The 26,040-nt window shown below is 33.8% G+C and overlaps 2 protein-coding genes across 2 annotated transcripts; both read left to right on the top strand.

Moving 5' to 3' along the window:
• Window positions 1–2,593: 2,593 nt before the first annotated feature.
• On the top strand, window positions 2,594–4,104 carry LOC133834058 (protein LURP-one-related 4-like). The gene is made up of 3 exons (XM_062263574.1): window positions 2,594–3,017; window positions 3,128–3,349; window positions 3,466–4,104. Exons 1-3 carry the CDS (start codon window positions 2,787–2,789, stop codon window positions 3,598–3,600), a joined length of 588 nt encoding a protein of 195 aa, XP_062119558.1. The 5' UTR covers window positions 2,594–2,786; the 3' UTR covers window positions 3,601–4,104.
• Window positions 4,105–16,967: 12,863 nt separating this feature from the next.
• LOC133834057 (protein LURP-one-related 4-like) lies at window positions 16,968–18,205 on the top strand. Its single transcript, XM_062263573.1, has 3 exons — window positions 16,968–17,370; window positions 17,485–17,757; window positions 17,875–18,205. Exons 1-3 carry the CDS (start codon window positions 17,122–17,124, stop codon window positions 18,007–18,009), a joined length of 657 nt encoding a protein of 218 aa, XP_062119557.1. The 5' UTR covers window positions 16,968–17,121; the 3' UTR covers window positions 18,010–18,205.
• Window positions 18,206–26,040: the final 7,835 nt, after the last annotated feature.

Here is a 26,040-nt window from a genome sequence, read left to right as displayed (position 1 = left end):
TAATGGTTACCGAACATGGCTTTTGTTATTGCTGTGTGGGTTTTGTTTTGTTTTTCCCTTATCTTGCTTGTTACTACATTATTCATCCGCCATAAATGAGGTTTTTCAATAAATTTAGAAGAATGTTATTCATAGATGGATAATCTTCTTTTCTTCTTAAAAAAAGCCAATACAGGGACATGTCGTGGATGTTTGTCTGAGTGTGCGATGCCCGAGGTTGAACAAGATTGACAAAATGAAGCTGAATAGATATGATATGGTGGATTTTATTTGGAATCAAATCGTTTGTAAAATCAAATGGAAGGAAATTTGTAAATGCTTGATTTGGATATTTTTTTATTAGTTGAAGAATATGAGCATCAATAAATTTGGGTTGGAAACTAGGCATGGCCGGTTGTTAATGAAGATGGTTGGATATTGCAAATTGGGCGAGTTTCGAAGGTGTTCAATGAAGATGATGGTTATAGGACGAAGTTTGTGGACGTAGCTTGCACTAGGCTTTAGGCATAGGATCAAGTTGATTTTGATCCGAATTTTATAGTTTTGGTGTTATTTTTGTTTGATTTTAAATTTAGATTGATAAAAAAAATTATTTTCTTTGCATAGATTTGATTATCATATATGACTATGAACATTGTATTTTAATTGATTAGTTTTTTTAAGTTTAATGAATATTTAGGAATAATAAATGATTCATTAAAAAGTGTGTTGACCAAAATTTAGTTTATGACATTATCTTTTCACTTTTTAAGAAAATGTAGGGTCTCATTTATAATTTCATGAAATTTAAACTATTATTTTTCAAACCAGCCAATAATAATGAGACAGCCCGTAAATTTAACTGATGACTCTTTATGGAGTCTTTTAAGATAAATATATAATTGTTTTTCCAAAGCCTTAAAAGTAATGCCATGTGGACTTTCTCATATTGTCTCGATTCGGCTGTCTAGTCAGCAAATAGTATATGTATATTTACTTAGGGGTGTTTGGTTTGGTTACACACAAATACTTAGTTAGTGGCTCTTTATACAAGACAAGGGCTAGCTATTTGGATATATGCTTCTTTTGAAAAGTAAAATAACGACTTTGTATTGGTCCAAGTACTTAATAATCAAGTTGAATAGTAAATGTATTAATAGCTTCACTCATCATATTTCCACGAGAATTTGGAACCTATATATAGCCAAAATTAGGCTAATCTCATCATGTTGCAACTTGGAAATAAGTTGTATTGGATTGGATGTGACTTTGGAAAATGGTTGGGGTTGGGTTATTTTGAAATATTAGAAATGGGGTTATCTCAAAATTTTGTTATTACTTTGGAGTGTAGTTTAGTAAAATAACATATAAATATATATATATATACAACCTTAATAATCTCAATTATACTATACTTTTGTTCGATCCCAACATTGTTAATTTATAGAAGTTTTACTGTATTTTTTTATATAGTTATTATTCCAAAATACACTCAATTTCTTACCTAATACATTATAAAAAATACTTGATATTTTGTTTGAAAAGCCATTTCGTTAAGAATTATAAAAAAAAGAGTCATTTAGCAAACATTGAAATAAAAATTATTTTCATTGATTACTCTATTAAGGGTCATCTAAAGGGACTTTACTATTAATGGGGTGACATGTCATGAATACATTTTTTTAGTCAAGAAGATTCTTTTATTTCGATCCATTCTACTTGTGAAATATTATTAGATTTTTGAAAATCGGAACAGATTATGAGCATGTATAGTATCACACATAAATCTCTTATTTTCAAGGAAAAGCAAAATAAAAGAAATCTCTAATAACATAATAAACATAGTTTATAGACTTTAATAATCAAACCTAATCAAAAAGGTGATTAGGGTAAGGTGAATAGATTGATCATAGTGGCAACTCAAAATTAGGTAAGAATATATGCAGCATGGCATATAGTGAATTTGGCAGTACTCTATGCATGGATTGCAAATGAAGAAAACCCATTTGCTTAAACTCAAATATTAATTATCATTAAAAATAAGCAATGGATAACAAGATAAGCACTCGCTTTTATTTTTTTTTGGGGCACGATATATTTATATATATATATATATTTGTATATACACTAAGACAAAGTAAAAAGAAGGGTACATATCTTTCTCAAGTGACATCAACTTCCTCTACTTCAACAAAAAAGTTCTTTTATAATATTACCCTTTTCATAATATTGAAAGGGCCATAAGCTTAGTATGAGTTCTAATATAAGCAATTAATTAGTTAATATTAAGTAATAGTCAGAAGAGAAAAGAAAAGAAATTAAAAAACCAGGGGCTGCTATTGTGTGTTACATCAAAAAGTGTTATAAAAAAATCCTTAAAACGTGATTGATTTTACCTCATTAATGACTCATCTCCTATTGGAAACTCACTCTGACTCCAATATCTTGAGATTTTGACCAATAGTAATCTGCCACCTCAGCTTCTTAGTTACACTTTTGTCCTCATAATAGCAAAAGTGCAAAACAAGAGAAATAAAAACAATATAATAATAACACATATTTAAACAAAGATGCTTTTTGGGGGATTCATTAAAAAAAATCAATTTCATTGGGTTTCATATTTCTCATGTCGATCATCACATTCCATTATTTTATTAGGTTGAAATATTTGGCCCTTAATAAAAAATATCATAATTAGGAGTATATATATACATATACATAATACATATATGTAATATATAAGGTCCCCTCCTAGCTAGACTTCTCCAACCTCCAACATATACTCCAAAGCTTCAATTATTGTTATTATGGCTTATAAGGTGTATCCTCAAGCTCCTTCTTTGTCTCCCTACTTGACTCCAGAAAGAGAAAAATTCACCATATGGATGAAATCTCTTGTGTACCAAACCAATGGTTGCACAGTTTATAACTCCAATGGACAAATTGTGTTCAGAGTTGATAATTATGAGAAGAAATGCAGTAGTGAAGTCCATCTAATGGATCTCAAAGGCAAAGTTCTCTTCACCATTAGAAAAAAGGTAAACATATGAGGAGTTTTTGTTTGTTCATATATTGTTTGATTAAATGTTCCAATGGAATTATATGACATACGAGCTAAAGCTCTAACTGGGTTTTGTTGATTTTGCAGAAACTACAAGCTTTTGGTGGATTATGGAATGGTTACAGATGCAATAGTATTAATGAAGAAGAACCATGGTTTAGAGTTACAAGACAATATCGTAAAATGCTTATGGGAGATTTGGCTTGCCATATAAGTGTCGGTTGTGATGATAAGTATAGAATAGTGAGAATAGCAGGCAAAGCTATAGGCTTCAGAATACTCAACCTTGATGGAAAGATTGTTGCGGAGGTGAGATATTTTTACAAATTAATGTTTTTTCCTTTCTGGGTATGTTTCAAAATTCGTTTTTTCTTTATGTATATTTAGTTAATTAACAATTTGGTTTGAATGGTTTTCAATTACAGGCTAAGCAAAAACAGTCATCTTCTGGGGTTGTGCTTGGAGATGATGTATTGTCTCTGGAAGTTGCTCCTTGTGAAGATCATTCTCTGATAATGGCCCTTGTCATGGTCTATGGATTAATCCATCGAAAAATGTAGATACATATATATATACACACACATATATATATATATATGTTGTTCGTTTGATACATACATGAGTTTTCTAACCAGTTCAAGTTTTGGTTTGTACATATATATATTTATTCCAGTAATTATCTAAGAATAATATATATTAACAGAGTAGAAATAGAGAAATTTATGTATATAGATGAAAATTTTGCTTGTGATGAAGGAATGAAAGTTAAGGCTGATCGATCTGATCAGTGATCACATGTATGGAGTCAACAATGTTCATCATAATATGTTAATTTCTTCTGAGGTTTTTCACTGTTCGTGCATGGAATATTGATGTTCTGTCAAAAATGACAACATGGAAAAATTTGTTGCAAGAAAAAAAGTCAAATTATTAGTTCCATACATTGATTTTCATCAATACGATGATGATGACTAGCACTTTTCAACAAAAAGGTTGTCCTATGATATGAACTTTTGTAATTATTTAATTATTAATTAGTCTAATAAAGTGAAATTGTGGGTGCACTTTGTGGCTGTACATGCAGTATATCTCTATTATTAACTAAATTATAATAGTATCTGTTTTTGCTGATGGGAAAGGAAGATATATACTAGCCAAGCCATGTTTATCTCTAAATATATATACATATATATGATCTCTATATATATGGATGAAAATTATTAGTGCATCCATATCCCACTACAGATTTATTATATATCATCTAACTATTAAGCATCATTGAGAGACGAATTATAAACTTGTTATTAACTATTGAGAAATCGATTTTTGAGAGTTATTATTATGTGGCTAAAATATTAGTGGATTTGTTTAAAGGTGTGTTTGGAAGCAACATTGTAATTACTATATATATTTTAAAATACACGGTGTACTTGGATGTTAAGTAGTAATTATTTATGAATTCATATTGTTATATTTGACGAACAATTAGTAATTATACAGAAAAATGATATTATATAATAAATATTATTTAAAATTGATAGTAATTAGTAATTATATAGTATAATTACACCCAATTTTTATAAGGGTTATGTGAATTGTAGAGTGTAATTGAGACTCCTCAATTATCTCTAATTATTATATAATTATTGGGTAATTACATGATCAAACAAATACGCTAAATTGAGTAATTACTCCAAATTACAATTACATAGTCACATTCCAAACTCACCCTAAATGTTCATTAATTTCATGAAATTATAGAATATTGTCATTATGAGACTTGTTGTGTTTGGGACCGCAAATTTTTTTCTTCTTTTATATAATGGATTCTTAATTTAAAAAAATTATCATTACATATATTATAATGATTGTGAAGGTATCATATCTATTTTGAATGGAGTTTCAAAACTATAATATTAGTAAATTCTTGAAATGATATTGGCCAATATTCGATTTGGAGTATTATTAAGAGGACATGGATCCGATCTTTTTTGTTTTGTAAAAAATAAATACAGATTTATCTTTTGTCTTAACTGTGAATTAATAAATTAATTTGTAAAATGATGATGAGCTGGGACTGTATATGGACACTGTCCATCTTTTTTTTTTAATCCAAAAAATATTAATATAGAAATTCATCGAAACACTTTACAATTATATTTCATGCTTAAATATATAATCAAATACAATATGACTGATGACAGTAAGTTGTTATATATATATATATATATATCAAATTAAATTTATTTTTATTATGTGGTTATGGTGTATATGAAGTTAACGTTTTAATTTTCAGTGTTACTCAAGGGTAAAATTGTATAGAAAAAATGGAAGAAAAAAAATCAACAATTAATAAAGATTTTTTGTATTGTAATTTTAAATCATATAATAAATTTGAAGGTTACTTTATATTGTAGTTAACTTTTTTAAAAATTATATCTATTTATATAAAAAGTGTGTAGATTATGAATTTTTTTTGTTTTAACGGTTATTTTTGTTAACTTTAACAGAATATTCTAAATATTTAACGAAATATACTTTTAAAACTAATTAAAAATAAATATTTATTAATTATATTAATATAAATTCAAATATTATAAAATATCATTATTATAATAATATAAGACTACATATTTAATAATTATATTAATATAAATTTAAATTTAAATTCAAATGTTATAAAATATCATAATTATAATAATATATAATACAAAATTAAATATTTAATAATTATATTAATATAAATTCTAATGTTTTACTAATTATATAAATAAAAATAATTAATAAATTTGATAAATAAAATTAATACACCTTGTTTGGATCTAGTTATATATACATATACCATTGTCAAAAGTGATTAGTTTTTCATAAAAAATTATATTAAAAAAAGAAAAAAAATAGTTTGCAAATAACAATACTCGAGTAGGAGTGATCTTGTTAAAATTTCAACCAAAACCCAATTAATCAGTATATAAAGTATAGCCAAAATTATCAATTAATAATCCAATAATGGCTAGGTTAAAGTTAAACCACCGCACCGGCCACTCAATTATGAAGTCGATTTTGGTTGTGTCAATTTGGGCCTTTTCTCGATCGTCAATGAATAAAACGTTATTTTGCTTTTTCCTTTTCCTTTTTCTTTTTCTTTTTGGGATGAATTGAATTTAATTATTACTATTATGATTATTATATCGTCGTTGTATATATTGTCACTTTTTCTTATAATGATCATTCTAATTTCCCTTTTGTTGACATTCATTCACCACACGTTCATCAACGAGTTTAATGAGATTTGAGTTCCACATGCATTAATTTATAGTTGTCTACAAAATCTAGTTTCCATTCAATATATGTGTATATATTTAGAGATATATTTATCCTAAAGGTGTCTATATATACCCTCCTCTTTTTTTCTCTTCTCACATCTTTCTATATAAATGCCTCATAAATTTTGAAAGGAAAGCTATATTTATACTCCATAAATTTATATATACACTCCAAACTCAAAATTGCATTTCATAAATTTATATATACACTCCAAACTCAATATTTCATAGTTTTACTTCAGTCTCTTTAACACATCTAGACTTCTACCATTCAGATCATAGAGCGTTTCTCTTAACTCTTCAAGATGAAACTGGGTCCGACCTTTTAAGAAACAGAAAAAGACCTTGTTTTAAATTTGAAAATCTATGGTCAAATGAGTCAGAATGCAAAGAAATTATAAAAAAATGTTGGAAATCTTTTTCTTCTTCCTCCTCCCTTCTCGCAACTATGAGTAATATTCAGGCGTGCTCAACTAACTTATCCACATGGCACAAGTCAAAATTTGGATCCTTATCCAAAAACATCAAAGAAACTCATTCACAAATTATCCGTTTGCAAAATTCACAAAAACATATGGAAGACCATAGTGAGTTACGACAAACAGAAAGAAAATTGGATGATTTATTGCGCAAAGAGGAGTCTTTTGGCATCAACGAACCATAATACAATAGCTAAAAGCAGGAGACCAAAATACAAAATTCTTTCATCAAAAGGCAAGAGAGCAACAAAAGAACAATTCAATTAAATGTACTATAGTTGATTTTACTTTATATTTCGATCTTCAAATATCTTACACAAAATGCTTAATTATTGAGTGGTGAAATATTGGCTAACAAAGTCTATATAACAATTAGAGATCCTTTCAAGGCACAGTAATAGATAGAAACCAAAAAAAATCAAGGAATAATTATAAAATAAAGATACAAAACTAATAATAAACTAATATTCCTTTATCATATAACAAGATATATATCATTAAAAAATACAAGCTAAAATGGGCAGGCCATAAAATTTTTATTTATGAAAATAACTTTTCCAATATTATATGATAGACATTTTCAATGATGGAAACGAATGGTGTACAAGAGATAGTGAGATCAGCGAGATCACAATGAAGTTCTACAATTCTCTCTTCACTTCTTCGTCTCCTTCAGAAGAAAAAATTGAAGAACTATTACAAGGAGTTCATACTTCTGTTTCAGATGAGATGAACATGAGTTTAGAAGCCTCATTTTCCTTGGAGGAAATAAAAGATGCAGTCTTCTCTATGCCTGCAGATAAAAGCCCAGGTCTAGATGGTATGAGTGCACTGTTTTACCAAGAACATTGGGATATAGTTGGCCCGTTAGTATCAAAAACTATTCTAGAATGCTTAAATGGAAGTAAAGATTTGTCTACAATTAATTCAACATTGGTTTCTCTGATTCCAAAGGTGAAAAATCCAGTTACTATCATTGATTTTCGATCAATCAGTCTATGCAATGCCCTATACAAATGCATTTCTAAGGTATTAATTAATAGAATAAAACATTTCCTAGCTTCACTCATCAGCTTTACACAGAGTGCTTTTGTCCCAGGAAGACTCATTACAGATAATGCACTTATTGCCTATGAGTACCTTCACAGTTTAAAATCTAAGAAGTCAGGGAGGAAATCATTCGCAACAATAAAATTAGATATGAGCAAGGCGTATGACAGAGTTGAATGGATTTTTTTGGAAAAAATGTTAATTAAGATGGGATTTCGACCTTACTGGGTTAACAAATTAATGAAATGCGTAACTTCAGTCCGATATTCATTTCAAATTAATGGAGTAATCTATGGAGAAGTAATTTTATCAAGAGGGTTGAGACAGGGAGACCCTCTATCACCTTATCTTTTCCTGGGTTGTGCAGAAGGATTTTCAGCTTTAATACAACAAGCGGAAAGTAGAAAGAAAATAAAGGGACTAAGAATAGCTAATACAACTCCTTTCATTACCCATTTATTCTTTGCAGATGACAGCCTCATTATCGTCCAGGCATCTGAGAGATCTCTACAAGCTATACAAAACATTTTTTCGCTATACTCGACATGTTCTGGACAGGTAATGTTTAAAACCATTGCAATTAAATTATGGAAGACACAATAAAGGCATTCACTAATAACTAGCTCCAATTAGAGATATCAATTCATATGTTTTTCCAATTATTCAAATATAGCTATAATTATTATCTTTCTTTTCCATGCAGATGATCAACTTTACAAAGTCTTTATTATATTTTTCTCCAAATACTTCGAAAGAGATTTGTATACATCATCTCTAAATATGCAAAGAACTGATTCTATAGAAATATATCTGGGTCTACCAATGTTGGGAGGTAAAAATAAGAGAATTTTGTTTAATTCAATAAAAGACAAAGTTTGGATGAAGTTACACTTATGGCAATCAAAGTTTTTTTCTCAAGCTGGTAAAGAAATCTTACTTAAAGTTGTTGTCCAAGCTATGCCAACTTATCTAATGTCATGCTTCCGTATACCAGAAGGTTTGTGCCAAGAAATTGAAAGAATACAAGCCCGATATTGGTGGGGTTCTAATACTGAACAAAAGAAAATTCATTGACGCGCTTGGCATAAAATGTGTAGACCAAAGTGTGAGGGAGGATTGGGATTCTGTGGTTTTATTCAGTATAATCAGGCACTTCTGGCAAAACAGGCTTGGCGATTACTAATAAACCCTACATCCCTTCTTGCAAAATTATTCTAGGCAAGATACTATCAACATACAAGTATATTGGAGGCTAGAGAAGATCATTATCCTTCAATAACATGGAGAAGTATCATCTGGGGTAGGGACCCTTTACGAAGAGGATTGTGAAGACGTATAGGAAATGGAAAAGAAACTTTGGCCTTTAGTGATCCATGGATCCCAAGACCTCCATCTTTTCTCCCGAGTACAATTGATATATCTGATCCCCTTAGAGTACATGATCTCATTGAAACTCCTGGTTCGTGGAACATGATACGAGTCCAACAATTTTTTAATGCTGCTGATGCCCAAAACATCTTAACCATACCTCTAACTCAATTTGATCATCCAGATTCATGGCTCTGGCACTATACAAATCATGGGAACTATTCTGTCAAAAGTGGGTATAATCTAGCCTCAGCTATGGACACTACACTGCCTTCTTCATTTGTTACATTAATAGCAATGTGGTGGAAGTCTTTTTGGGGAATCAAAATACCACGTAAAATTCTACATTTTGCTTGGAGAGGCTACCATGAAATTTTGCCCACTATGTGGTTTTGGAGAGGATTCTAATGCACATGCTATCTTTTGGTGTCCTTCCTCTAAAGAAATATGGGATCGGTGGGATTATCCTTTCATGTCACATAGGAAAGAAGACATTTTCTTTAAGGAGATTCTACTCTATGCCTCTGAAATTTTGGAAAAAGAAAACTTTCAAAAAATGCTCATCATAGCTTGGGCAATTTGGTTCGAGAGGAATAAAAGAACCCATGGACATCCAACAAGACAAGGACACCAAGTGTTTGAATGGGTAACCTGATATTGGGAATCGATAAGAAGTACATAGAGAACGACAGAGCAACCCATACAAAATGCAAAATCTACAAATCAAAGAAGAGAAGATTCGGGGAATCAATCCAATATCTTATCAGTAGATGTTGCATTATCTAACCAGACCAAAACGATAGGATTTGGAGCAATCATCCTCTCCCCAGAGAAGGAAGTTATTGCAGCTTTATCTAAGCCCTTAAAAGGTAAGTGTCGTTGTTCTTTAAGTTAAAACTTACTACAAAAACTCAAAATTAACTGATAAGAGGCCTTCCTATAAGTAAGCAAAAAAGATAAATGGTTATATCAATCTTTGGAAACTTAACCCCTTTGGTTAAGGTTATCTTATTGTTCTTGAGGGAGGTTTTGTTTATAGTTTTTTCAATTCCTATGAAATTCCTTAATTTTCTTTTTGCCTAAACTTTCTTATAAATTATTTTGCAGGAATGTTATCAGCCTTTCAAGCAAAAGCTATAGCACTGTTGGTCACACTCAATTGGGCTCAAAGGCTTGGAATTCAGTTGGATGTTATCTTTTCTGACTCCGTTTCTCTTGTCTTGGCTTTAAATAATAACATAACATATCAAAATGAACTGGAGATTATTTTTTCAGACATTAAAACTTTATTGTCTACTTTTCCGAAGGTATCTCTGTCACATGTTGGCCGAAAGTTTAATAATATGTCCCATGGATTGGCAAAGCATGCCCTTTGGCTAGACGATGAGTTTTGCTGGTTGGAGGAAACCCCCCCTCCAATTTGTACTCTTTTTCCGTTATATTCTTAATAGTAATAAACTCTATTCTCGACAAAAAAAAAATTTCATTTCATAAATTAAAAAAAATGTATTTATTTATAATTATACATCATTTAAAAAAAACATAAAATAAAATGTTGTATCTTATTTATTAAAAATGGAGAATTAAATAAGTACAAATTTGATTTTTTCTTATAAAATGTGTACGATATTTTTTGTTAACTAAAATCAAGAGCAATTACGCAAAATAAATGATTTAGATGTTAGGCTAAGTTTAGCCTACTTTTTAAGTGTCTTGATCATTGTCTTTTTAATGGTTTATGTGTTTTTGGAGCGGATTTATGCTTGTTTTGCTTGATTTCAGGTTTAAGCATATGTTTTGGGCATTTGGAGTGGATTGTGGAGAAAATATGCTAAGTTGAAGGGTTATTCAAGTTTTGTTGAAATTGTATTAGGGCCGTGGCGCAAGAATTAGCGCCGTGGCGCTAATGTGTTTTACAGCCGTGGCGAGGAACGATCACAGATTGGGGGCCAATGTCCCAGACTGAATTAGGGCCGCGGCACAGCTTTTAGCGCCGCGGCGCTAGGGTGTATTTGAGCCGCGGCGAGCCCATTTTCCAGAAAACCAAGACATCTCAATTTCCGAGTGGCGCCGCGGCTCAGGTATTGGCGCCGCGACGCTGACGTCCGTACGTGTCAGAATTTTAAGGGCAATTTCGTCATTTTGGGAGAAATAGAGAATGAGGTCTTCATTTTTAATTGGGGATCACGATTTTGGAAGGGGGCAGACAAAAAGGGACAGAAAAGAAGGAGAGAAAACAAGAAGAAGAAGATTGGAGCGAGAGCGGGTGATCTGTGACAATCCCTAATCTAGTTTCATTCTCTTTTTCCTCAATTCTCTATGTTATTGTTTATGTTTAGTTTGATTATGGATATGAATACTGAGATTATGAGCTAAACTCCTATTTAGGGATTTGATGGATATTGACTGAGATTATTCCATGGATTAATGCTAATTGATTATTCCTTCTTCCTTGTTTATGTGATTTGTTCATTTTTGTGCTCAATACATGTTTGAGATTGATCACCTTAAGCATGATTCATGATCCTAATATGAAATTTGAAAAGTGAATATTAGGAATGCTCTAAATGAATAAACATAGGTTTTGATGTGAGACGAAAGTATTCGCATAGCTTATGTGACTTTTAGATTATTGCTTAATGTGAATTGTTTGTTGTACTATCTCATAAATGCAATAGTTGACAATGCAATTTAGTACCTTAATGATCTGAAAAGAGTTTAGGTGATTTTATAATCTGTCATCTCATTGAAGGAGGAAGAATAGTTGACTAGTGTTAACAATTGGGTAATCAAAGCGATTGAAATCATATCCCTAATTTCACATCCATTGTTAAACCCTTTTTATTTGTTGTTTTGCTTGTTGTGTTTTCTGCATTGTTAATTTAAAACCAATTTTTATAGTTGCCAAATGGAAATATAAATCCAATTTGGTTAGTACTTAGCTGCAATTCCCTTGGGTTCGACCTCACCTGTGTCAGTTACTACTTGTATGATACGTGCACTTGCGTGTAATAAAAATTATCGCAACATTAGACACTACTACAAAATATCCTTTATGGGCCACTTTTTTAGGGCACACACCTAATAATGTAAGTCCTAAAAAATGTCTATGGAGATTTTAAGATTTACAATGAGTGTCCTAAAAAAGTATGTAGGTCCTAAAAAACCTGAATAGTAAATTTAAGTGTTTAATGTGAGTGATGACTTTTAAGGGCTCACTTTGGGTGTCCTAAGAGATTATTAAGGGCTCACTTTGGGTATCACAAATGTGTATTTTAAAAAAAATTAACATGCGCCGAAGCCCACTTTCTCGAACCCTAAATTATTTTTCCCTCTTTTCTCTCCCTCATTTTTCCCTGTCGTCTATCTCTCCCTCTTTCTCGATGTCTTTCCCTCTCTCACACTACATTTCTCGATCTCTTGTACCAAGTGATGGCAGCATGGAGGGCTCGTCATTGTGGTTCCCAGTGCTGAATAGAGGGACTCGGAACAGCGACAGCTTGGGCCGAACAGAGGGGCTCGGAGCGGCTGCAGCTTTGGCCGAACGGAGGGGCCTCGGGACGAACGACGGTGGCTTGAGATGACCACAATAAAGGACAAATGGCAGTGGCTCCGGATGAATGGTGGGGGTCAACCCTCAGAGTAAGTTTCTCTCTCTTTCCCTGTGTTTTTTAAGGTTGGGGTTGGGGCTATGAGCAGTAGGGTTGGGGGTTTCGGGGTTGGAGTTTGTTATCCCTCTGCTTCCTCAGGTTTATCTTCTCTCTACACTCTACTTTTAGATTTCTTTTGTTTCATTCTATCTCACACACAGATTTTTGCCGACCTCCATTTGAGAACTTTTTTTTTGACAGAATGAAGATTATTGCTGCTTACTTGTTGGATGTTTTTGGAGGAAACACTTCTCCTTAAGCTTGTTTTATGCTGTATAAATCTGACTTGTTTAAAATTCCTATTTTGTTGTAGAATAATCTTTGTGTAAGTTTTCTTTTTCTATTTTTTATTGTTGCTCTAATCTATTTTGGAATTAATGAAGAATTTTACAATACTGTGAACAATTTGTATTGTGAAGAGACAATGTATTTATGATTAATTTCTCAAATTAAAAATGCATTAAAGCAATTGAAATAATTAAATATATTAATTGAATTGAGCTGAATTAATTAATATATATATTTTTTGATAGCCGAGGGTATCAGGGGCCCCACCCCCACTAATCCCTCGCGGCCCTGGTGCCAAGTGGTAATTACCACTTGAGCGACAGCAGCATGCCCTGAGGTCCATCCTTTGTGGATGACCCTCATTAAATAATAATTTTTTAGTTTTTTTAAAGGCACTCAACAATAAGGTCTTTTAGGACACGAATTGTGAGCCCTAAAAACATTTTTTTAGGGCTCGCAATGTGAGTATTAAAAAAATTCTTTTGCGAGCCCTAAAAAACCTCACTTTTTAAGGCTCTCAAATAGAAGACTCGCACCCCACGAGCCATAAAAACTGTGCTAGCCCTAAAAAATCTTCTTTGTAGTAGTGAGAATAGAAAAGAAGAACATTGATTTTTTACGTGGTTCAGTTGTTAAATCTACCTAGTCCACGGGTCACTTTTATTAAGATAATATGCGTTAAAGCCTAAAGACAATTTCACAAGGTTTGAGTACAAAATTTGTGCGTAAAAAATTACAAGTGAACAATCCCAAGTATTTATAGACTATATTCATATTTTCTTCGCCACGATTTTAGGAAAGTTACATAACAATATATATTTAAGTTTGAAATATATTGAATCCCTAAAGAATCGGCTTGACTAGGCTAATACATAAACCAATAACGTAAATATAGGCTTTAATTACTAAAATGTAACCATCTAACATCTTTAAAGATATGCTTTCGAACCTACTGCCATGATCTTCGAGCTGACACCTGGAATGTTGCCCAAGCCAACAGCCACCAGCCTTCCGAGGTCAGCGTCTTGCCACAGTCTGAACCTTACGAGCTGGCTCTCCATTTCAAGCTGAAGTGGCTATGTGACATCAACAATGATAATACATATATTATTCGAACTTAATTTGATTATTTCTCGAGCCTACATTTCGAGATAATTTAACCCGTTTCGAAATTTGGGGTATAACATAAAATAAATAATTAAATAAAAAGTATAAATACTTAATATAATCTCAAACATAAATTTATAAAAAATAAAATAAAAAATATATGTTAAACTTATTATTATATTAATTATATGATTTTTCTAATGTGAATTTTTTTTAATGATGAATATATACAATTTTGAAAGATTAAAAAGATTTAATTTGAAAGAACAAAATAACAAGAATTTTAATTATATTAGAAATGAGATGACTTACTAAGTCTAAAAATAGTCTCCCATATATATCGAATTTGATATTGTGTATAATGATTTATGCATGTTTCACATTTACGTGAGCTAATAAGCAAGGTATTATAACAAACCAGTGGCTGATTGGCTGTAAGGTCCATCTATATACATATGTATGCATGGTTGTAATAATTAAGTAGTAAAATTTTGACCTAAAAAATATCCTAAGTACATCAATATATAGTTACCCATATCTCTATTAAAAATATCTTTAGGTACACCAAATTCAACTATTAAAACCCACATCATATATTGCATAATAAGAAAACTCTAGCTAATAATTATCTTCTATATATGGAAACTAATAATAGAAGAAGCACCCATGTGAGAAGTAATAATTATTATATAACATTATATTTGATACTATTTGGATACCATTTGTATTATATACATAAGGATCTTTTCTCTGATATTCCAAGATTCACTGAACTGCACAAACTAGTTATAGTGTTTATAATGATTTCACACTTATAATTAGATCATTTATCAGACAATGATCTGGCTTCATTATTAATATTGATATTTTTTGATATATAGATGTACACGCGCAAATACTATATAATGTTGTTATATTATATCAGCTGAGCTCAAATCAATTATATATATAATTAGTTCTGATCACCTAACTAATTAATAATATATAATATATAATATAATTAGGTTAATTGATCACCTTAACTACTAATCGTATTTGTTTAGTGAAAATTCAAAGTAAACTGAAAGTCGTCAACCAAAATGGCAGCTCCCCCTTCACTTTCCTACATTAATTCTTACTCTTTCACATAAAAAATATATATATATAAAATATTTTGCTTGAATTTCAAAAAAAGCAAGAGAGGTCAAATAATTAAAATAATAATTATGTTTTATAAAAAATACTCAACTTAATTCAGTGTGCTCATGACATGATCTGATTGAGTATCATTCGTGTTATGGACTACTCTCTCAAATTTATATTGTTATAATAAAAATTAGAGTTAATTTGATTTAAAATTCTTTGACCATCTTAATATATATCTCCTCATATTTTTTTTATATATATAACAGCTACCGTTTTTATTTAGTCATCATTTAGTTATGCTTTTTTTTTTGATAGAACATCATTTAGTTATGTTAGCACGTTTGATTATTGAGAATATTATCTATAAATATATATAATGTATAAACGTCTGTCAGCGCTGATCAAATTAAAAGAATACAAATATAATTTGAAGTCTTATTCATATTTTTTTTAAAAAAAAAGTCTTATTACAAAAGATAATATTAATAACAAAATAGAAAGGGATTGAAAAAAAAAATTATATTAGCACTATTTCCTTCCAATCTTTACAAAAATATATAATAGGATAACTTTTATTATTTCCTCAATCATTTTTAGCAATATCAAGATTGCAGCACATTCTTCTTCTCCATCAAAAAAGCCCATACTATTGTTTTTTTTTCTTTTTCTTTTTAATTTTAAAAAATAAATAAATGTCAGACTTAGGCATAGGATTCCTTTATGTAAAACCCCACAATGTTGACTACTTGACTGTTAATTTTTTTTTTATATATATACTATTTTCATTTTATTTTGTATGTAACAAACAAAATTTACAAGTTTCATCTCTCTCTTCTATAATCTTTAAAGCAAAAGTGCTTCTATGACTACTTCTTTAGCACAACTTTGAAAACAGCTTTTTTGTTTTCCTTCTTCTAAGGCAAGGGTTTTTGAAGAATTTCACAATTCCCCAAATGACTTTAAGACCAAAAGATCCAAGTTTTAACACCTCAAAAACTTACTTGTCACTTTTTCTTTTATTTATTTTTATGGGTTCTGGTAGATCTAAACTGTGGTTAGCAGAACAGATAAGCACAAGAATAAAATCAAATATTGTATCCCAACGTACAATAATTCTTTTTTTTTTTCTTTCAACCTACTTTACTTGTATGTATCCTCCTTCCCCCATAAGATTTATAATCACACATTTATCAAGTATATATATACACACACATATATATATATATTGATTTATGTCTGTTTCATATGGTATCTATACCTTCGTCATTTTCTTATTGTACTCACTAGTCATTACTCATATATATATATATACAGTTCTCAACTCTAGAACCAGTCAACAAATGTGTATTATAACTTCATAATATATGTATATATCCCTATAATCAACATATATATATATATATATGTATACACACACATCTTTCAATACTCGTACACACGTGGCCTGGCTACATTACTTGGATACATGTTAAACGTGTTTATATATATATAATTTCTATAACATAATAAGTACCCGAAGTCCCATTTCCCTTCAGCAACACTTAAAATAATATATATTTTTATTTATATATATAATTATACTATATAGTCCTAGCTAGTTAAGACATAGTCTTATTTATTCCACCAATTCAAAAGTAGAAAACTCTCAAAATCCAAAATCATAAGCCAAAGTTGTTCTCCCAACTGGAATGGCCAAAGTTCATCCTCTCACATCAGATATAATAGATCCCATTACTTCTCAAAATGCTTCTTCTTCTTCAAAGAGAGAAAGACTCACAGTGTGGATGAAATCCCTTGTGATGCAAGGAAATGGGTGCACTGCATACAATGAAAATGGTCAAGTAGTTTACAGAATCGATAACTATGACCAGAAGAACAGCAATGAAGTCTTTCTCATGGATCTCAAGGGAAAAGTTCTCTTTACAATTCTTCGAAAAGTAAGTTAATAATAATTTGATCTTATAACAGTTGTATCATTATTATGAATGAACTTATTATATGTAGATATTTATTTATACTAATGATAATATTTTGTTGTTATTTATGTGCAGAAAATGTGGGTGTTTCGAAAGTGGGAAGGCTATAAAAGTATTAGCAACAAAAACAATGGTTTATTAGAAGACTTGAGCAATAATAATAAAGAGAAGCCATTATTTCGAGTCACAAAAAATTGCAGAGTACTAAGTCTTCGAGGAGGCTTTTCTTGCAAGGTTGCTTTGAAGTATGATGATAACAATAATCAAGCAATTGACTATAGATTAGAAGGGTCAGCTGGTAAATCAGCTCTGAGGATATTAGATGGCCAAGGAGGACTAGTGGCAGAGGTGAGCCTTTTCTCTATACATATAAAAATTCAATGTTATATGATTATATATATATTTTGGTGTCAAAAATGAGATTTTGAGCCTTTTCTAAAGATTTTATGATCTGGGTTTTTGCAGGCAAAGAGAAAGCAATCATCTACTGGGGTAATATTGGGAGATGATGTTTTGAATTTGGTGATTGAGGCAAGTGTGGATCACTCTCTTGTTATGGCTCTTGTCACTGTATATGGCTTAATGCAGAAAAAGATGTAAATATTGTCAAGACTGCAAAGTATTTTTTAGGATTTTTCAGGATTTTTTTTTAGTGTTTTTTGGGTGGGAATTTGACCAATTTTGTCTACAGATTATATTGATGTATGTTCAAAAGGATTTTGTAAAAGTAAGTTTGTGTAAAACGCCACAATGTTTGACTGTTAAAGATTTTATGTGACAAACAAAGTTTAAACAAGTTACAAATCTTTCTATAGCTGTGTTCCTCACTCAGTTTCTAATTTCTTTTTCTTTTTCTTATCAAACATCAAAGTTTATTCTCTCTAAAGCAAAAGTGCTTCTATGACTACTGATTTTTAACAGTACTTCTTTAGACCAGTATTCTTTTGAAAACAGCTTTTACTTTCACTTTGAAAGAATTTCTAATCATATATGTTTTTGGAATGATCCTATTGGAATGGAATAGCTATAAATATAAAGTTCATTCCAACATAATGTCTTTTGTTATTTTCATTGGAGCAAGTCAATAATAATAATTCCCTTTATGATTATTAGAAAAAGAAAAAAGTGAAATATAATAAGGATTTATACTTTTTGGACGCTGTGTTTTGTCACATTATTTGTTTGGACCCTGTGTTTTGACAAATTATTTTTTGGACCTCATGTTTTGTAAAATGGTTATAATAGAACCCTAAACTCAATTTTGATGAAGGAAAAATTGAATATAACAACATAGTTTTTAAGCAGAATGATTTTATTTTTGTTCTAAATTATTAGTTTGATAAATTATTTATAATTTTAGTTGAGAAAATATTGACCAAAATCGGGTTTAGGGTTCTATTTTAACCATTTTACAAAACACAAGGTCCAAAAAATATTTTTTTTCCAAACAGATAATGAGAAAAAATACAGGGTCCAAAAAAGCATAAATCTATATAATAATTATCATGGAATAGTTTCCAATCTCTTTTAATTCATATGAAAAAAATTCTTGAATAAGTATTAAGATAAAATAAACTTTTGATTTCACCATTCTACTATTCTTTTCCTAAGCTTTCCATTACCCTGTTCAATGGCATTATTATCATAAAAGGTATTTCTCTTCTTTTGTGTTGCATATACTTTTAATTTTGGGCCAACACGGCTATATAAACTTTTTGCTCATTACATATTATCATCATCATCATCATCATCATGATACTTGATGAGCTTTGTGTTTAAAATTTGCTTTGCAACTTATCTATAGTGATTAGTGTCTCGCTAATTTTGGTAGAATCATAGCTACACTCGATCGAGTTTTGTTAATGATTTTTAGTGTGGGGTCTTGCTCATTTTGGTAGATTAATCATCCCATCTCCTAAATGACCATTTTCCGAATCAATTTAGTGTAAGCCTTTGCTCATTCTTAACGGATATATACATCTTGTACTTGCTTTTCTTTGTTTGTTTTTCTTTTTTTGAGATCATTTTTATGGGAAAATAATTAATCTTGATATTAAATATGAGAATTTCATTTTATCAACCTTCATTTTATTGAAAAATAAAAAAGTTTTCAAAAATAACTGGTTACTAGTTCTTTTAAACTAGTTACTAGGTCACTAATTTTTTTGAAATCAATTACCTGGTCAATAATTTTTTTGAAACCAGATAATAATTTCTTCGAAACTAGATACTAATTATTTTAACCAATTAATAATCATTTTCGGAACTAGTTATTAGTCACTACAGTTATAAAAATTCAGTTACTAATTTTGAAAAATTGGTTACTAAGTTTAAATTCAGTTACTAATATCTAAATTTGTGAAAAAAACTTTAGTACCTAACATTAAATATATTGGGAACTGTTTATTTAAATAAAAACTTCAAAATATAGACCAAATAGCAAGTTCTAGGCCCTAGAAAGGATTTTAAATTGTTAAATTTTGTAGATTTCTACATAAAATACTTAATTTCGCTAAAAATTACATTTTTACGGTCAAATATTTTTCTCCTTCAATTTTACGGTTTAAGGAAATTGTTACACCCAGATTTCGAGATAAGAAGTTATGACCTCGAAAACTGGATTCGTCAGGTGTGATCTTGAAACATATGCGGTCATCATATGATCCAACTGTCGGACCTCTTTGAAGTAAACAACGACCTCAAGGATGTGTGGCCTCGAGTGTGCTCTGAGCTCGCATTGGTCATGGTATGACACATGAATATAATTTTGCATGATTGCTTCAGGCGAGATGGATCGAGCTCAGGAAGTACTAGCTCGGATGTGACAGCATCGTCTACATATACATGTTCTGAGCATAAACAAAGCTGGGCGGCGAGCTCGTGAATGACTCATGGTCTCGACAAGTTCGATGCTAATTGCTGATCTTGAAGATTTGATGAATCATTTGGGATAATCAGTTACGTGTGAACATGTTTATTGTTGTACAATCCCAATATTTAAGGGATATCATTTAATCTGTTATCCGTTCCCGATCTTCATGGGACGATTCTATGTATAAAGGAAATAATTCATTAAATAGCATTATCTTAATTGATTTACAGAATATCTTCCCAAAATATGTGGGAATGAATTCTGCAACCTTCTCTATAAATAGAGAAGGAAACACCATTTGCAAGGGATTGATTTCTGATTTCTGGAGAGAAAACTCTGGGCAACTCTTCTCTGAAAAGTTTACAGAAAACTCCCAAGTCTTAATAACATAGACTCGTGGACTAGGCAGAGTAAACTGCTGAACCACGTAAAAATCCTCCAGTTTTCCTCTTTATTCATTTGTACCAATATTATATTGTTTAATTGCTCTACTATTTAAGTTGACGAAAAACGGCATCAACAGTTTGGTGCTTTCATTGAGAGTCATTAAACAATACGTGTGTGAGTCTGTTCAGTCAGAGAGCCTCTCGAATCAACAATGGCAGCAAATGATCCCAATGCTCTTGAGGAGGAAATTTTAGATGAAGCCGACTACCTGTGATGCCCTGGAAAGCAGCCTATGGTGAATTCGGACCCTGATGAGAGAAGTGGTTCATCCGACTCTCGGGGACCACCAGCCCCAAGGGACGACGAGTACATGTACTACAATCCTGAACGATATGTCCCGATAGTGGAGATCAAAAATCATCAACTACGAAAGCAGTTGGCAGAGGCCAAGAAACGCAACGAAGAGCTAGCCAGACTAGCTGCTGAAGTGCAGGCGGCTCAGGCCCCACCTCCGCCAGAGGCCCAGGCTCCGCCTCCGTGGGACATTAATGTTCCACCACGTAGGCCTCAAGGACGGCCGCGCAAAAATGCTGCCACCCAAAGAGCGGAGCAACCTCCACCGCTAGTGGAACAACCTGCTCCACCGAGGCCCTGGAGAAGTAACCGGGCTGGAGGTCCTGCCAACCCAACTACAGAGGAACCAACTGGAGTAGGGGATAACCGAGCCCCCACGGAGGCTCAGACCCAAAATCCTGGTAATGCGGAGAACGTTGCAGAACCTGATCGAGCAAACTCAGGGCCTTCAAGGCCCCGTAATGGATGGCAACCACCATCACCAATAAGGCACCCACCACCGCCAATAAGGTATCCCTCACAAACTCGGAGGACCGCACAACCGACCCATGGTGATAAGGAAAGATGAACTGGGCGAAGACATGGAAATGGGGAGACTGCTAGGGAGCATCGGGGTCCCCATTATGAGAAGCCAAATGTCTCGGTCTCATACTATCGAGGCGAGGCAACCGGAAAGAAACCCGTTTCGAAACAACCATGCAACGAGCCATGTCAGTGAAGGCTCAGGTGACACTAGATCGGTTAGTATATATGACCAGGAACATAGAAACATTGGGAATCAAAGAAATCACCCAGATTTACGAGAACATCTGAACCATGCTCGGGGGAATGATAATCCATCAAATCCAGATCTGAGGGATCATCTCAATGGGCGTAAGAACCCATGCGCCGAGGCGTGAAACTAGAGTTGTAATCAACGATAACCAGTTCCCGCTACTTCAAGTCAGATCCCCCGTAGATCCAGTCCAAGAAAGGATTGAACAATTGGAAAGAACATTCAGGCTCTTACAAAATGAACGAGGTTGGGAATGGGATGAAGAGTCCGATGAAGAACTCGAGCCCTTCGCCCTGTATATTTCTAGCACCCCGTTTCCTCAGGGATTCAGAATTCCTCATGTCCCACCATTTGATGGGAATTCGGATTCGTATAGTCATTTAAGCACGTTCAACATAATCATGCAATCCAGTAATGTGGGCTACGAGCTTAGATGCGTGCTGTTCCCAGCCTCGCTCACGGGACCAGCAAAGAACTGGTTTGAAAAGTATAAGAATCGATTGCCTCCTGGGATCAATTATCAAGAGATTTCAAGAAGCAATTCAAGGCCATAGTCAGCATTAGGCCTGAGGCGTTTGCCTTGACCAATGTCCGATAGCAGCCGAATGAAACACTTAAAAGTTACCTCACGAGGTTTAATTTGGAAGTAGCTCGAGCTCGTGACGTCAACGACAGTGGCCATTTAATGGTTGTCCGAGCTGGAGTAATGCCTGGAAGTCCTCTATGGGAAGATATGCAAAGGAAGTCAGGAAGGTCCTTAACCGAGTTCAATCGACGAGCTCAGAGGTTTGTTAATGTAGATGAGGTGAGGTTAGCGTTGAATATGACTTCTCAGCCTATAACTACAACAATAAACACAAACTCTACCTTGCCCTTGGTGGATCCTACGACCTCAAAACCTTATGGGGACAACCCTTCTAAAAGAAAGAATAATGAAGGGAATAATCCCAAGGCGGAAGGGGGAAATAAGAAGAAAGTGGAAAGGTATTTCTCCGTATACAAGGTGTATACCGAGCTCAATGAATCTCAGGAGAATATCTACCTGGCTAATGAAAACCAGGTCCTTTTTAGACGACCTGACCCCATGAGAAACCAAAAGGCGAAAAGAGACTACAACTGATGAATGCAGACAACTAAAAGATGAGATCGAAGGATTGATCTCGAGAGGATATTTCAGGTAGTATGTAAAAAACCAGAACCCCAATTAGGCTTCCACTAGCCAGAGGGCAGCAGCAGCACCACCTGCCCAGAATAACAACTCCGAGCAAGGGAGGACGAACGACCCCCTCCGATTGATGGAGAAGATGTCATAACCATTTCGGGGGGGACCACATATTGCAGGATCGGGCAGGAACGCCCAGAAACGATATGTGAATGAGCTAAAAACTGTGACGAGTCTCCTTACAAACCCGAACCCAGAGCGCCAAAACAGCAAGGGGTTGAATCTCAACCCGTAACTTTTACTGAGGATGATGTGTCTCATGTACAGTTTCCTCATAATGATCCGCTGGTCATCACCTTTCAGCTCGCGAACAAGAGGGTACACTGAGTCCTGATTGATAACGGGAGATCAGTAAATATCCTCTACAAGGCCACTTTAGAAAAGACGCGAATCGCGCTTCACGACCTAAAGGCCTGTGCAACGATGTTGTACGACTTTTCAGGAGAAGGGATTGCCTATATGGGATCCATCGAACTCCCCGTAACCTTGGGAGACTTCCCAGTCTCAACAACCAAGATGATGGAGTTTGTAGTAGTGGATCTTCCATCGGTCTACAACGTACTGCTCGGGAAACCTGCCCTAGTAGGGTTATGGGCAGTTATGTCTGTAAGGCATCTGGCCATCAAGTTCCCGACTTCTAATGACATCGGGACTCTAAAAGGGGACCAACTCGCAGGAAGGGAATGCTATAGCAGTTCCTTTAGAGGAAAGAAGCAGACAAGTGCATAAACACGTGCGTAATTCAGAATAAGGATGGGACAGTCTTCGAAATAGATGAAGAGATCGATCCAAGAGTAGAAGAAAGGGCTGATCTCAAGCCGCTAGAAGAGCTCGAAGAAATCTAACTTGAAGAGGTCGATCCCCCGAAAACTATGAAGGTAGGGAAAATCCTGTCAGTAGAAACAAAGTAGCAATTAATCTGCTTCCTGAGAAAGAACCAGGATGTCTTCGCATGGTCGCATTCGGCAATGGTGGGGATAAGCCTGAATGTGATAAGCCATGCCCTTAACATTGACAAGAGCTTCCCCTCGAAGCAAAATAAAAACGAAGACTCTTGGACGATGACTTCAGGAAGAAAGCCCTGAAGGAAGAGGTCGATAGGTTAAAGGCGAATCAATTCATACGAGATGCCTTCTACCCTGATTGGGTCGCCAACCCGGTCCTAGTTCCAAAACCTAACAGAACATGGCAGACTTGTATCGATTACTCAGACCTCAATAAAGCATATCCTAAGGACTGCTTTCCCCTACCTCGGATCGACCAGCTCGTAGATGCCACATCCGGGCATGGACTTATGTCGTTCATAGACGCTTATTTTGGATATAACCAGATTTCCATGCATGCCCCGGACCAAGAGCATACGAGTTTTGTGACAGATAAAGGACTGTACTGTCACAATGTCATGCCTTTCGAACTCAAGAATGTTGGAGCCACATACCAACGGCTCGTAAACATGATGTTCTTCGAATAGATAGGTAATAACATGGAAGTTTATGTTGATGATATGTTGGTCAAATATAAACATAACAATAACCATGTGGACGACCTTGAAGAATGCTTCACCATGCTACGAAAGTACAACATGAACCTCAACCCCCAGAAATGCTCTTTTGGAGTATCGACGGGGAAGTTCCTGGGTTTCATTGTGAATGCACGGGGAATAGAGGCTAATCCTGATAAGATCCCGGTGTTAATTGACATGCCCTCACCTCGAAAGCATAAAGATATCCAGAGTGTGAATGGACGGATGGCGGCAATAAGTAGGTTTTTCTCGAAATCCATAGACCGTTGTCTTCCATTTTACAACCTTTTGAGAAGGGGCAAAAAATTCGAGTGGATAGAGGAATGTGAGCTAGCATTTCAGGAGCTCAAGAAGTACCTCGCAGAGCCTCCTATCTTGTCAAAACCTATCACAGGATAAATTTTGTACCTATATCTCGCTACAACCGAGCACGCCATCAGCGCCATGCTCGTCCGAGAAGACCAGAAGGTACAAAAGCCAGTATACTATGTCAGCAAAAGGTTACTGGGGGCAGAATCGAGATACCCATTAATGGAGAAATTGGCTCTCAGCCCAATTCACTCACCTCGAAAGCTCCGACCTTATTTTCAAGCACACCCCATCCATGTGCTGATTGACCAACCACTACGACAAGTCTTATCAATGAAAGAAGCCTCGGGCCAATTATTGAATGGGCTGTTGAGCTCGGACAATTCGAGATCACTTATCATCCGAGGACAACCATAAGAGGACAGGCCCTGGCAGACTTCATAGCGGAATGTATCGGAATGACTGACGACAAAGTTGTAACCCCAGCCCGAGAGCTGTGGAAACTTTATGTCGATGGGTCTTCCAACGAAAATGGATCGGGGGCAGGAATCATATTGATCACTCCAACTGGAAGACGATTTTACTCCGCCTTGAGATTTGACTTCAAAGCATCTAACAACGAAGCTCTACTAGCAGGACTTCGAATAGCCAAGGAACTCAAGGCTAAGGCGATACATTGCTATAGTGACTTGCAGTTGGTGGTCAACCAAATTTTAGGGGAATACCAGGCTCACAGAACAAAAATGGTTGCATATTTAGAAAAAGCAAAAATAGCACTCGAACATTTCGAGTTCTACACAATAGAGAAGGTTCCTCGAGAACAAAATTCGAATGCAGACGCCTTAGCCAGGCTCGCCTCATCAACTGAGGTCGACGAGCTGAATGTTGTGCCAATTGAGCATCTGTCTACACCCAGTATAAGCAAGACAGAATAGGAAGATGTCTGCATGATTAATTCTGAGCCAACCTGGATGACCCCAATAGTTGAGTACCTGGAAACCAGCATTCTCCCAGCAGAACGGAGCCAAGCTCGAAAATTGATGTATCAGATCCCCAGATACACTATTATGGAAGGAAGGCTATATCGGAGAGGGTACTCTATGCTACTACTCCGATGTGTGACTCCACTCGAGGCCAAGAAGATCCTAGAAGAGATACATGAAGGCTTCTGTGGAGACCACGCTGGGGGG

The sequence above is a fragment of the Humulus lupulus genome, chromosome 5 (assembly GCF_963169125.1).
Source record: "Humulus lupulus chromosome 5, drHumLupu1.1, whole genome shotgun sequence".
Taxonomy (NCBI): Eukaryota; Viridiplantae; Streptophyta; class Magnoliopsida; order Rosales; family Cannabaceae; genus Humulus; species Humulus lupulus.
This window is presented reverse-complemented; position numbering and strand designations above follow the sequence as displayed.

Excerpts from the sequence above, each read along its gene's own strand:
- LOC133834058 (XM_062263574.1), top strand. The coding sequence starts at position 2,787 with ATGGCTTATAAGGTGTATCCTCAAGCTCCTTCTTTGTCTCCCTACTTG. Across the intron at positions 3,018-3,127 it reads TCTTCACCATTAGAAAAAAG|AAACTACAAGCTTTTGGTGG; the intron begins GTAAACATATGA and ends TTGATTTTGCAG. Across the intron at positions 3,350-3,465 it reads ATGGAAAGATTGTTGCGGAG|GCTAAGCAAAAACAGTCATC; the intron begins GTGAGATATTTT and ends TTTCAATTACAG.
- LOC133834057 (XM_062263573.1), top strand. The coding sequence starts at position 17,122 with ATGGCCAAAGTTCATCCTCTCACATCAGATATAATAGATCCCATTACT. Across the intron at positions 17,371-17,484 it reads TCTTTACAATTCTTCGAAAA|AAAATGTGGGTGTTTCGAAA; the intron begins GTAAGTTAATAA and ends ATTTATGTGCAG. Across the intron at positions 17,758-17,874 it reads AAGGAGGACTAGTGGCAGAG|GCAAAGAGAAAGCAATCATC; the intron begins GTGAGCCTTTTC and ends GGGTTTTTGCAG.